At 34.7% G+C, this 13,458-nt stretch overlaps 2 protein-coding genes across 3 annotated transcripts in view; one reads left to right on the forward strand and one right to left on the reverse strand.

The window, feature by feature from the left end:
- The first annotated feature begins 6,203 nt into the window (after positions 1 to 6,203).
- LOC110420912 (putative serine/threonine-protein kinase) lies at positions 6,204 to 8,856 on the forward strand. 2 transcript variants are annotated; one of them, XM_021434317.1, is made up of 6 exons: positions 6,204 to 6,767; positions 6,950 to 7,025; positions 7,101 to 7,317; positions 7,495 to 7,732; positions 7,853 to 8,003; positions 8,142 to 8,856. In XM_021434317.1, exons 1-6 carry the CDS (start codon positions 6,688 to 6,690, stop codon positions 8,463 to 8,465), a joined length of 1,086 nt encoding a protein of 361 aa, XP_021289992.1. In that variant the 5' UTR covers positions 6,204 to 6,687; the 3' UTR covers positions 8,466 to 8,856. The 2 variants fall into 2 exon arrangements, with proteins under 2 accessions (XP_021289992.1, XP_021289991.1); XM_021434316.2 differs by having other exon boundaries at positions 6,205 to 6,760; positions 6,904 to 7,025.
- Positions 8,857 to 12,545: 3,689 nt separating this feature from the next.
- Positions 12,546 to 13,458, reverse strand: part of LOC110420679 (serine/threonine-protein kinase-like protein CCR1) — a 3,414-nt gene continuing 2,501 nt past the window's right edge. The window contains exon 2 of the mRNA XM_021434055.1: positions 12,546 to 13,456. Coding sequence (XP_021289730.1) covers positions 12,728 to 13,456 — 729 coding nt within the window. The 3' untranslated portion in view covers positions 12,546 to 12,727. The remainder of the gene's footprint in view (positions 13,457 to 13,458) is intronic.

Consider the following 13,458-nt stretch of genomic DNA (forward strand, 5'->3'; position numbering starts at 1 on the left):
TTCTGTATTTCCTTTCGTTTCTCACCCAAAGACAGAGATGGGAAACAAAGGGAGATGGAAGAGAGGGGAAAAATAGAGAGAATCTTTAGACGGGCATGATGGGCTTGCGTAAAGCTCCACCCAAAACACCATTGATGGAGAGAGAGAAAGACAATGCTAAAGTGAACCGCTTTGCTGTTTTTTTAAATTTTTTTTTATATTATTTTGTTATTTTGTTGTTTATTTTTTCTATTTATTTTATTCGTATTATTATCAAGAGTTTGTACTTTCGTGACAAAAATACCCTAAGTTTGGTGGGTTTCAGATTGTACTCCCATGCAGTGCACGTACCAGATTAATTGTTTGTTGATTACAATTCCCTTCTACTGAGATTGATCTTGGTAGACAATTGGGTATCACCTCACCTCACTAGAGTTGGAATTAGAGGCACTGCCTGTTAAAACCATTGTTTATGAATGACTCTTTTAAAAAAACAGATTCTTGAACCCAATTTGTTGGTGATTGCAGGAACCTTCTCAAGAGGGTCGACTTAATATTATCACCAGGGAAGCCAATAGCGCAGCATATGCACTGGCTAGAACAGGTGCTGCTTCAGAATTTAACTTGTCCCATGATGAACCAGCCTTTGTTTGTGCGGTTCTTTGTACCAAGATGTGGGAACTTTGTAGCTGTCTCTGTTTTAGTTAATGCAAATTCTTATTTAACCAAAAAAGAGAAGTACTCTAAGCAATATAAACTCTTTACTCTATTCACTTTTTTAGGTTTTGTACTGGTTCAGTTCTGTCAGCCTGGGGCAATTCTCTCGGAGTATAGAGGTTATTCAATCATTCAAATATGGACAAATTGGAGGACAAAGTCAAAAAAGGGCAAATATCTGATGAAAGGAAGATTTTCTAGATGAGTTTGAGAAGTGAGAAAATGATCAAAAATAAAGGAGAGGCTAAGGGACAAATCAAGGATATTGAGGCGCCAAAGGGATCAACTCTCAGCATCAGTCAATTGACAATTAAATTCCCCATTTTCGAGTACCAGGAAACTATGAAACCTTAATGATTTTATGCCATTTTCAATGGTATGTTCTTGGATCAAATCGCGAGTCTAAGCCAGTCAAATAAAGTTGAAATTAGAGCAGTATTTTTTTATATATGGCTTCCACGTGCTCTCCACTACTCTTTGAGCCCATCTTCATAACATGGCCTGTTCCACAAATTGGAGGCTGCAGACACCCCATATAAAATCCCTGCAATTAAATATTAAATCTTCTTCCCATGGTTTGCTTTCCTGCTTTTTTCTTTCCTCAGTTTCTGCTTTTCTTCATTTTCTTTTGACAAAATACAAGTAATATTTGAGATCACAATCTTTTTGGCAGGTCACCAATTCCCCTGCTCAAGGTCATTCATAAACTGTGATACCTTACCCAAAATATCAAAAAATCAAATTAATAATTGAATTCTCTGTATATAATGGCCCACCATATGTAATTTGATAACGACCCTAACGGGAAACGGATGACTCCAGAAAAAAGAGGGGGTTTAAAATATTTCCGTTTCTTGAATGTACAATTTTATTTTAGACACCATCATCATTACAGCGTTGAGACTTTGAGAGTCTGGCTGCTGCTGTGTGCTTTGGTCCCCTGAATGTGCCCAGTCAAGGTCTCTGTTAAAATATTCATTTGTAAATTTCGACCATTAAAGTTCCTGTTGGTAGCCAACTTGTAACTCAAAGATTCTTCAAAATCCTAGTTCTACTATTTTATAGCTTTCAAAATCTTGTAATCCATTGCCTGGAAAATGGACTTGAAATATATGAAAATTTTATAATAAGGAGTTTCGAATTAGAATGAGTGTCAGATATAAATGTGTGATTAATACGAGTATGGTTAAATTTTTTTTAATATTTTTCAAATAATTAGAGAACAAATTTTATGGTGGTATTGTTGAATATAAATATTGTAATTCAAGTGGAAGATTGTTAGATTTTTTATAAAATCAAAATGTGGATTTATGTTATTTATATTTTTATATTTGATTAAAATCAGATTAAGATAATTTGATTTTGATAAAGAGATGACATTAATTCATAATATAATTTAATAAGATTAGTTAGAATCTAATATTATATGCGGACTTAAAAATATAAATTTGTGTGAAAAATCTTAAATCTTATAAAGATTGAGCTTAGGAATTTGTATAGCTAACTCTCCTCTCTCATCTATAATAATATTAAGATTTCACCTATTGAATGATTACATAGAAAAATACAAAAGGACATCTGAGTGAATTGAATTTTAATAGTTAATTTAGTCGAAATTTTTTTTAGTGTTGGTTAATATTAATTTTATTGTCACATATAAGTAATCAAATCATTTATCAAGAATTCATTATAATTTTGTGTTTTAAATTTTTATTATAATATATCATGAATTGGTATAAATTTATTATACAAGAAATTGTATCAAACATTAAAATTCCAACAAAAATGAAAGGTCAGAGTAATATAGGTTCTGTCCCTCGAGTTCCTCAGGCATAACGAAGGTGGGAATTGCTTGCCATGAGAAGCTGATAACTAACTTGCAGGCTCAGGAAAGAACAGGCCAGGTTGGTAATTTTGCAACTGAACTTTGTCTCTGAGACTGAATTCTATCAATAAAGCAAAAAGCTGGTAGAATTTGCAAGTTTCCTCAAAGAGATGTTGAGCCCCATGACACCCCAACAGAAACTGCTTAAACATGGCAGTGAAACTCTGACACATGCCATTGGATATACAAGACATGGGAATTTGAAATAGCCTAAAATATGCTTCCAATCCAGGGTCTGCTCCCTTGCCTGTTAAGATCAACAACGATGGAAAAAAACAAGGGCTAGAAGTTTGTCTGCTAACTCATGGAACACAGCAATGCAATCACTCCTAATGACTTTTTAATACACTTAATTGTGTTACCTATCTTTCACTGAACAGCAAGGCAATCATTGGGCTTGCCTCTGGGCTCTGACATCTGAGAATCTGTTCTACTTGCAATGTGAAAAGGGATTGGGCCTCTTCAGTTTTAGAGTTGAACTTTACTTAAACCCATTTGGTTTCTGAATCTAGGAATTGATTACAGGGGCAGGGTTATGCTATTCAAAGCTAGTTTTTAGAGGTCGAAAGAACATTATCTGATCACTCACAATCACAAAAACAACTGCGAAAAAGAGATTCCAAATTTCGAACTTAGCTTTTCACATCAATAATTGATTAAATGCTGGAGATTGGGTGCATGACAAATACAATAATTAAATCAAAAGATGATGAACATTTTTATAATGTGAATGAAACAGAGCATCAGACCCCTGGGCACCCAAAATTTGACCTCTTAAATCAGTGAATCTTTTTCTTGTGACTAATTTTTGTTTTGCTTTTGGGCCTTTGGTTCTTCCAGCCTAGTGACGAAATACAATCCTCACTTTCTTTTCCCTGCCCTCTATTTACTTGCAAACGGATGAATGTGAATTAAACTACGTATAAACCTCCAAATTTGTTGATGGTTAGGGGTTTTTTTTTAAAAAAAAAATTAATATTTTCAAATTTTTATATTTTTATTTTAAATTAAATAAAATTTTATAATTAATAATTAATTATTTATCATTAATTAAATAATTATTTATCATATATCATATAATTATTTTATCATATTATATTAATATGTCATATTATTATTTATTATAATTCTTTTAATAATTGAAGTCAAGTTGGTTTTAACAATTGCTTAAATAAGCACAAAAATTGAATTCACACTTTAGGGAGTAGAGTGATGTAAAACTCAAGTTTGACAATTCCTCCCTTCCTTCGGCCCTTTTAGAAAATAAATAAAGCTGTCATGTCTCCCTTGCCTCGACACGGCTTGATTAATTTGGGCTGGGTCTTGGGCAGGATATTTTAGACTTATACCGGGTTTGTTAACAAATATTATTATAATAAAATATTTATTTAATTTAATTTTAAAACATATGATAAAAATATTATTTTAATATTACAATAATAATTTTATTTTAAAGTGGTCTAAATGAGGGAACGTGGTTAAATCAAATCTAAACTTGGTTTAATTTTTAAAAGTGTAAATTGAAATTGACTCATGAACACTTGTGATAAAATGGCAAAAGAAATATATATATATATATATATATATATATATACAAGGTGAAATTAAAAAATTCTCTCAAAATATTTTAAAAGATATTTTGATTTTTTTTTGTTTCGAAATGATGTTTTTGATCTTTTAATTATTTTGATTGTTAACACTTTTAGTCAACTGTTAAAAAAATTTATATCTAATATTACATAAATGTTTTAGAACACAAATGTTCTCTTAACTAAAAATTTGACTATGATCCTTTTCAAAACTTAATAAATTTCATTTTAATATTTAATAAGATTCAATATTTGACAAAAAAAGAAAAAGAGTTAAAATTTAATAAAATTCTAAAATCGGATTTGTGATACAATAATTTGAAATAAGAAGGATTAAAGTGTCTAGGTTTTGTTCACATGGATGACAGCATACATAGAATAATTAACTAAAACCTTAATCAAATCGGTATTTTTTATTCATATTAAATTTGTAGTTATAATCAAATAATAATACAAAGATTTAATTAAATACAATAAAAAAATTATAAATTCAGTTATGTAATTTAACATAGTTCAAGATTTTTTTTTTAATTTTACGAAATTATCATATATTTTTTTCCGAAAGAAACATTCATATCCAAGTAAAACTGAATTTCAAAGTAACTATTTTGACTCAAAAACAACAGAACATCAACATTATAAGTTTGAAGAACACCATGATTCTAGAAACAACATTACAAGCAGCTCATCCGGTAAAACTTCTAAAGCAATTTAAATCTAATCCTAAGCTTTGCATACCGTTTCAGACAAAAAAGCAAAGAAAACTTGAACAAGTCAGGCTAATGACCACCGGCAGGAACCGTAACACATGGGCTTTGAAATTAGAAAACCCTCAAGTAACGAGGCTTAGCTTAGAATCCTCCAAGACTTTGCCCTATCATTCAATAACCTCCGACCGCATGAGTTGTAAAGATCTTCATCAACATTTTAGAAGTTTTGATGTCCCTCGAGACACTCTCTGAATAATACAAAACACACGGTTAATGTGGACTTCTGTTTAGATCACCATCATTGTCCATCTCTATGTTCTTCAAAGCCTTTGACTTATTTACTTGAAATCAAAATACCCTTTCTCTGAGAATATTTGATGCATTCAATAAACATATAGTAAATAATTCATTGACGTTAAATAATTAACAAAATATTTTTAAAAACTTTTAAATTATTTAAATAAATTTTTATTTTTTATTACATATCATATGATATTGATAGAACATATTGACATATTATAGATAATGACATAATCATATAATATTTTTCATCTTTCACATCAGTGTTACGTTAATGTCATATGAATATAAAATGACAAATAATAATTTAAATAATGAAAATTAGTTAGTTATTAATAATAAGAGTTTATTGATTTAAAATAAAATATAAAGACTTGATTGTATGTAATAAAAGATTACAGATTTAGTTAAATTTTTTTAAATAATTCAGAGATTCATTTTAAATATTATGTTGTAACCGATATAATACCTAAAAATAACTCTTAAATAATTTATGAAGTTTAGGTATCCGGCCAGACTTAATAATGAATTCAGTAGGGCAGGGCACCCGTATCGTTGGGTTCATAGACATTTAACAGTAGAAGAAACTCACACCTCAGTAGTCTTATTCTCCCCTGCTGAGTAATAAATGTTACTCAAGCATTTCCAACCTTAAGTTGTTATTAAGATAAGGTTTCGTAAGCTTAACCAAAAGTTGAAAAAGAATGTATAGACTAATAAGTAAGGGGGCCAAACAACAGTCACAGACGGTAATTGATTCTGCACGTTTGGTCAGGGTTTGGCTCTTTCCGAGCAATATCCTCTCTAATAGAAGTCATTAGTTAATAAATTAACTAGAGATTATGGAAAGGACCCTGTTTTCCCATTAATTGAATTAGATTGGCTTCCAAAATCCAAAGAATAAATGGGTTCTGAAATAGTATATGGCTTTGGGTATTCTCGACTTTGACAAGTCTATATTGGCGGGTTGATGCAGATGGTCATTTTTCCTGTTTCAATCTTGTGAAATTGAGTTATTTCATGTGTATGAAATGAATATTAAATGTCTAATTTCATATGGTTTTATAAAAGTTAGTGTAATCTCTGACCCATATGACTCCGCCAACTGCATATTGTTTCTTGTCCGTTATTGTTCAACCAATTATACTGGAAAAAAATAGAATTAGTAGTAATTTTTTAGAATTGCTTATAAATTTGCCCTGGATAAGCATTCCAAAGTCCTCGTTTTAGAAGTCAAAATCCATAGGCATAAAGCTTGTGTTCTCATTCCTCTTTCCCTTTTAGCTGATACTTGGGTTCGCAAAATCCAAAGTCTTAATGTACTTAAGTAGTTGCATACCTGTAGAGTTTCCTCCTTTTAGCTGATTGCCTTTCCAAGTAACATAAACATCTTACTTCTGGAATTGAGCTTTTCTGGGGGAGGCAAAGTTCAAGGGTTCATCTTACTTCTGGAATTGAGCTTTTCTGGGGGAGGCAAAGTTCAAGGTTTTCCAGGCAGGCCAAAGACATGAAGTTATTTTCCTGTTTCTCAAATTGTTTTTCTTCTGCACCAGACACCGCCATCGATAGAGGAGGACTGGGTAAAATGTTGGGTGTATTTATCTCTTTCTTGTACCTTTGATTATGTTGTTTTGATGCAAACGGGTTAAGAGGTTTTGGTGTTGGAGATTGAATTTTTTTTCTTCTGTATTCAACACTAGTTTTCTTCTTTCTGCATATACAGAAGCCGAAGAAGAAAATGATCAGAATTTTACTGTCTTCTCTTATAGTGAGCTGAAAGCTGCCACTCATGGATTCTCTGCTTCAAACAAGATCGGAGAAGGTGCCTTTGGCTCTGTCTACAAGGTTACTTCTTTGCCTTGAGCAAAACACTCTGGTTAATTTTCTTAAAGTGCTGATGAGAGTATTGGGTCCTTGTAGGGCTTGCTTGGAAATGGTACTGTCGTGGCTGTAAAAATGCTTTCGGTTGAACTTGAATCGATGCGTGGGGAAAGAGAGTTTGTATCTGAAATAATTACACTTTCCAATCTTAAACATGAAAACCTTGTTACACTTAAGGGGTGCTGCGTGGATGGAGCTAACAGATTCTTGGTTTACAATTACATGGAAAATAATAGCCTGGCGCAGATCTTACTAGGTAAACTTGTTTATTAGTCTGATATTCTAATCAATTTCATCCCCTATATGAATAATTGATTTGATAAAATGCCATTTGACGTATTAAACAATGTAGAATGCCTAGAATTCATCAGACAGTGAACAAATCAATAGATTTCTGTTAGACAATTTTGGTTGCTATGTTCTTGATTAATAGGTGGAGAGCAAAACAGGATCAAACTCGGTTGGGAAGCAAGGCGAGCTATTTCATTAGGAGTTGCTCGAGGGCTTGCCTATCTTCACGAGGAAGTTGAGCCACACATTGTGCACAGAGATATTAAGGCTAGCAACATACTTCTGGATCAGAATTTGATACCAAAAGTTTCAGATTTCGGACTTTCGAGAATTCTAAGAGATAATGTTACTCACATTAGTACTCATGTCGCGGGCACATTGTAAGTGAAAATTGCTGGTTTCTTCCCATAAAATTGATAAATCTCTCTTATATGGTTGGATATTTATGCTCCTTGAAGTACCATGGCTAATGGGATTTCTTGCAATCGCAAATGAGATAGAGGCTATCTTGCTCCAGAATATGCCATCAGCGGACGTTTGACACGAAAAACAGATGTTTATAGTTTTGGGGTACTACTTTTGGAAATTATCAGCGGGCAGACTGTTGTCAATTATGATTCAGAGCATGGTGAACGTTACTTGGTTCAGAAGGTAATGATGTTGGAAGTAACCGGTGAATCCAACATTGATGCACGAAACCTAGAGATTTCATTCATTTTCAGCATAGATACATATATTATCTGAGAATAACTTTACTGACATGTTGACTTTATGTGTGTAAACGTGCAGGCATGGGAAGCCTTCAGGACTAACAGCATTCTGCAATTGGTAGATCCTATAGTAGGTATGAACTACCCTGAAGAAGAAGCGGTTCGGTTCGTCAAAGTGGGCCTCCTTTGCGTTCAAGAAACAGCCAAGCTCCGACCAGAAATGTCAAGAGCCGTGAGAATGTTGACAAATGACATCGACATCGAAGGAGTTCAAATTTCACAGCCTGGTCTTGTTGATGATCTGATGAATATCAAGTTAGGACAGAAGACCACATTTCCCAGCATTTCCTCTAAAGCCTCAAGCATGGAAAGCTCGCGCAGCCCCCTTAGTTCATATTCTTGACTTGCTGGCTCTCGTTCGTTTGGGGTTGGGGAGAACCTTTGTATTTTCTTTGTTCCTGTAGGGAAACTACTGATTGTTTGGTATACTATTGAAACAGTTCCGATACAGTTCTGACGATACTGTACAAAGAAAAGAAATAGAAATATATCCGTTTCCACACCATATACAAAAAACGCGTATTGTAGTTTCTTAGTTTGAATTCTTCGCTAGTTATAACTTTCTTGTGCCTGTTCCTATATAATTACCTTGCTATTTTGCGATATAATTAACTACCAGATTCTCAACCAGCAAAGATACCACAAACAAATTTTGCAAAACCAGAGAGCCAATTAAGTCAGTGGCTATTCCTGTGCAGGATTGTGACTCGTTTCGTAATTTTCATACCTTAGAAATGAGGAACAGAAATTGCAGCCCAGGCATCAGAGTTCTCCCTCCCGAAGCATAAGATGAGAAAAGAACCGGTCAGAAGCCAAAAAGAAAGAACTAATCCAAGAGTTCTTGGAAGATCTTACCTGTGACCTTGGGTCCTGCAAAGTTTTCAGAGTTTATGACTAAAACGCTTATTTTGTTATGGAAATCCCAACTTCTGTCAGACATTAGGTTGACCATAGATTGAAGCACACCCTCCGTTAAGACAGCAGAATGCATGCATGGCTCCTCGCATGCCATCCACGAAGGCCACCGGACTCTTGATGGGCTTTGCAAATGGCATACAGGGAGCCAGGCATACAAAATGTGCATTTAACAGTTAATATATGCAAGCACGATGATATGAATATGCAAATAAGTAGATGCATAAATATATGTTTATATATTGGGTACTTAAAAAATATTTCCTGTTACTCTTAAGGTCCAAAACCAAATGACGTGCTGCCTGCACAATGGTGACTATGACAGTGACGAAGCACCACAGCTGGCAGGTTGATGCTCAAGCATGAGTATACATACATATATATACTTGAGAGCAGTTAAGAAAAAATGAAGAAAAACTATTAAGGTTAAGAAGATGCATCAGAGAAAGAAGGCAAGGAGTTGTATATATACTGAAAAAAAAAAAGAGTCATCTTGTCAACAGAAAGAGAAAAGAGGGAGATTTCTTGGATAAACTTCTAATCAGTCATAATTAACCTGGCTTAAAGGTGACAATATATGCTCCCATACCACCCTTTTTCTCCTTTATTTTCCCCGGAAACATATCTTCCCTTGCTTTTGAGTTGGCAATTTGGCATGCAGCTAATACAAGCTCAAGGCATCATTCCACCTGAAACGCCACTTCTTTTCCTACTTTTGTCTCTAAACTTAGTGAAGGCGGTAGGTTTTTGTGTGACCTAGAAAGTGTAAGAAGGAAGCTGTAGGTTGGAGAGAAAGAAAGAGAAGAGATAGGCAAAATAGTGATACCGAGCCTTTATTTGTTTGGTTTTTAGGATCCTTTTTTCCTCTTTTCTAGATCATAAAGCAAAGGTTCTTTGCACTTCTGAAACTGATTTGTCTGGAAGTGCTTGGATGACTTGGATTCCCATACCTATACACCTGGTGTTGAAAGAACATCTCCCCCTCTCTCTCATGCCTCTCATGTACCTTTGTCCCATCTTCTTCTCTACAGCTTTCCCTTGCATTCCCTACCCATTACGTACACAGTGGGGCCAAAGACCAAACAATAGTTTCGAAGGAATTTGGTCTTAACATCTCCAATTTGATTCCATGATTGATGAACCGAATACCTCCAGCTGCTACTCTGCTAGCTGCTACTACGAATATATGCCAAAGAATAGCTACCATCTTCTAAGAGGTTTGGAAAGAAAAGCTTTCTCTTAGGCTCACCTGAGAGTATCTTAGTGACATTTTCGCAAAAGGCTGCAAAATTTCCATTTTCCTTTTCCCTAATTGAAGAAGAGAACAGTCTACATAACAGAAGGGATGCACTAAACTGTTGTGTCTTGAAACTTGAAAAGCAGGAAGCACTACTACATTTTTATCGTTTTTGGGGTTGGAAGAAACTGCAAGTGAGGGAATCCTTCTCTTTTTGTCAGAAGACAGATCTTTAGCACTTGGAAGAGTTGCAACACCTTTTCTGTTTGGATTGACCTTGGACTCTCTCTTTCTCAGACTATGCTCTCCCATCCTCTTTCATTCGGACCCCCCCCCCCCCCTCCCTTGTCTCCTCTCTCTCTTGGGAAATTCTTTTAATTTAATTAACTAAACAGCTACTTAAACAAAGCATTAAAAAAGCTCTACAAAACCAGAGGAACAGAAGTAGAAAGCAAACGCAAAAGTCAACAGAAGGATGTTGATCAAAGCTTTAGTCCTTCCCACTTGAAAGAAAAAGTGAAATAATTGACATAATTCTGAGAAATTAGTGATTGGAATATGAATAATAACAGTCGAAATGCACAGATTAAATGTTTTGATTCAATGAAGCTAGCTAAAAATGCATATTATCGTGATATCTGTTTAGATGGTTGTAGCCATTCATTGTGACTGTGGGTATAGTGAATTCATTAGTATTGCTTCTTTTGTTCATGCTCCAAAAAGGTGTATCCCATGGCAAAAACAGTTCAAAGAGAGGTAAAAAAAAATGGCAGATTGGAAAGAAAGTGTGTTTAGGGGCTAATAAAACTCTTTCATATGCTGAAGTTACAGTCATAAACTGCATTCCTCATTAAGATTACTAAAAAGGCTTATAGGAGATTATTATGATTAATGCCTTAGCTAATCATATACTCGCGGATGATTAACAGTAAAAGCCCATAGGAGAAAGCAAGCATTGCAATTATTACTAAAGGTTTCATGCAGATTTTTTATTATTTTTGTTCAAATCATTCATCATTCAAGAGCAGTTGTGTATCCAGAAATTCCAGCTTCTGATAAGTTTCATGATCATAGTCAACCAGAAAATCCAGATACTTGTACCAGCAAGCAGTAAGGAAAAAGGGGAACACATTAGAGGGGAAACCCTTATACCATTTAGAAGTAATGAGTGATGGCATCTATGAAATTAAAGGCCTGTGATCGAGGGAGAGACATGGAAGGTTGGGGGGAGGAAATAAAGAAAATCTAAGTTGAATCCTTGGTGGTCCCTTAAAGCAATGTGATTGAGTAGAAGAATATACATAGTAGGGTAGAGTCAATAAAAAGGTAGAACATAAAAATCTTTTCTCCTATGCAATGGACCTTCAAAATACTCCACACTGCATGACAAATATAATCCCATCCAAAAAACTGAAGGGGCAAATTTTAAAAAGAAAAAAAACACTAAGTTTACTTACAAGTAGGAGATAAAGAAGAAATGTTGCTGGACTCAAAATATGTAGTACAAGTTTGTTTTCTAAAGGTCAAGAAGTGCAATCCAGTGAAAATCTACAGTACTGCTAGTTTTTCTGCTTTCTCTTTCTCTGTTTGTGACAGTCAATATGTATAGGTGGAATTTGCTATCCCAGGCATGGTCTTCTAATTCAAAAGTTAAAACATGTAAATATTATTATATTAACAACTTGGGTGGACTGACATCGGAAATTACTAGTTATTCTAATGGTGCCAACATAATAGCAGTAAAGTAGAAGGAGGAAATCATAGAGATAAAGAACTTAGGCAAAAGTGATGACATGAAAAGGCAAAATGATCATAACTATTTTGTAAGTCTGTTAAAGCTGAATGGAGCAAAATCTATTCGTATCTATTACTGTTGCTAATCAGAGACAAAGCAATAAAATAATAAGATTTTTTGGCCTCCCCACAGCATAGGACTGGTTCTGCTGCACTGCTTACAGATGAACTTGTGAAAATTTCAAAGCATTGCTAGCAAAAGATGTATTATGTACAGCACAAATTTGATGACAGTTATTCATTATGTAGTCAAGGATGAAATATGTGGTTGGCTGATAAGTTGACATTCAATGAAATTGAGAATGATGAGATAAAAATGTGATCACACCAAAAACAAATGTCTCCTCAACAGTACTAAACTCATCATCAAGTACTCTGATTAGGAACTTGAACATAATACAGGAAGGAGTGGTTGCCGAATGCTAAATGGAAGGCCAAATCTGTTATATGTTGAGGAAACAAGATGTAGAGTTGAAAAAAAATGAACCTTATTCACTTTGTGGATATTAAGTAATGCATTGCATCTCATTCTCATGTACAAGAAGTTGATCATTAATTTACAGTTGCCAAAATAGCTATACTCAATTAACAAGCTGTCACAAGTGTTTTGCTAATCTGTTCATAGGATTTGCTCAAAACTTAGGGAGTCAAATTGAAGATCACAAGACCAGTCCATCCTTCACAATTTGCTGCAACAAATTTACCAAATCTGACATTGTAGGACGCTCACTAGGATCTTCTCTGACAGCCAACTCAGCTACATCAGCCAATTTAAGCAAAGGCTCAACATTCCTTGGAAGAGTGACAAAACGATCAATTATGGCAGCTGCTTTACCCTGTTTAATTAAGGGCAGTGCCCAGTCAATTATACTTGGAGGTGTATAATCTCTGTCAAAAGCTTTCCTTCCACTGAGAATCTCCACTAACACAATGCCAAAGCTGTAGACATCACTCTTCATGTCCCCACTAAGATCAAGATCCCTCTCACTTGATGTAAGAAGTCCAAAATCTGCAATTCGTGCTCCCCGCTCTGAATCCAAAAGAATGTTTGAAGTCTTGACATGCCGGTGGACAATTGGAGGCGCAACTTCCTTGTGAAGGTACTCAAGTCCCCTTGCAGCCTGCAACGCGATCTTCAAACGAAGGCTCCAACTCAGAGGAGAAAGCCCTCCATGAAGGTGGTCATGCAGTGTACCATGGGGCATATATTCATAAACAAGCAGCCTCTCCCCCATCTCTGAACAATAACCTATCAAATTCACGATATTGCAATGTCTCACATTGCAAAGGATTTCAAGTTCCATCTCAAAATCACGACTGTTACCGTGGATTATTGTGGCAGCGTTTGCCCTCTTGACAGCAACTTGCCTCCCATCTGCTAGCACTGCCT

Source organism: Theobroma umbraticum, unplaced genomic scaffold (assembly GCF_002168275.2).
Source record: "Theobroma umbraticum cultivar Fairchild unplaced genomic scaffold, ASM216827v3 scaffold_86.0, whole genome shotgun sequence".
Classification (NCBI taxonomy): domain Eukaryota; kingdom Viridiplantae; phylum Streptophyta; class Magnoliopsida; order Malvales; family Malvaceae; genus Theobroma; species Theobroma umbraticum.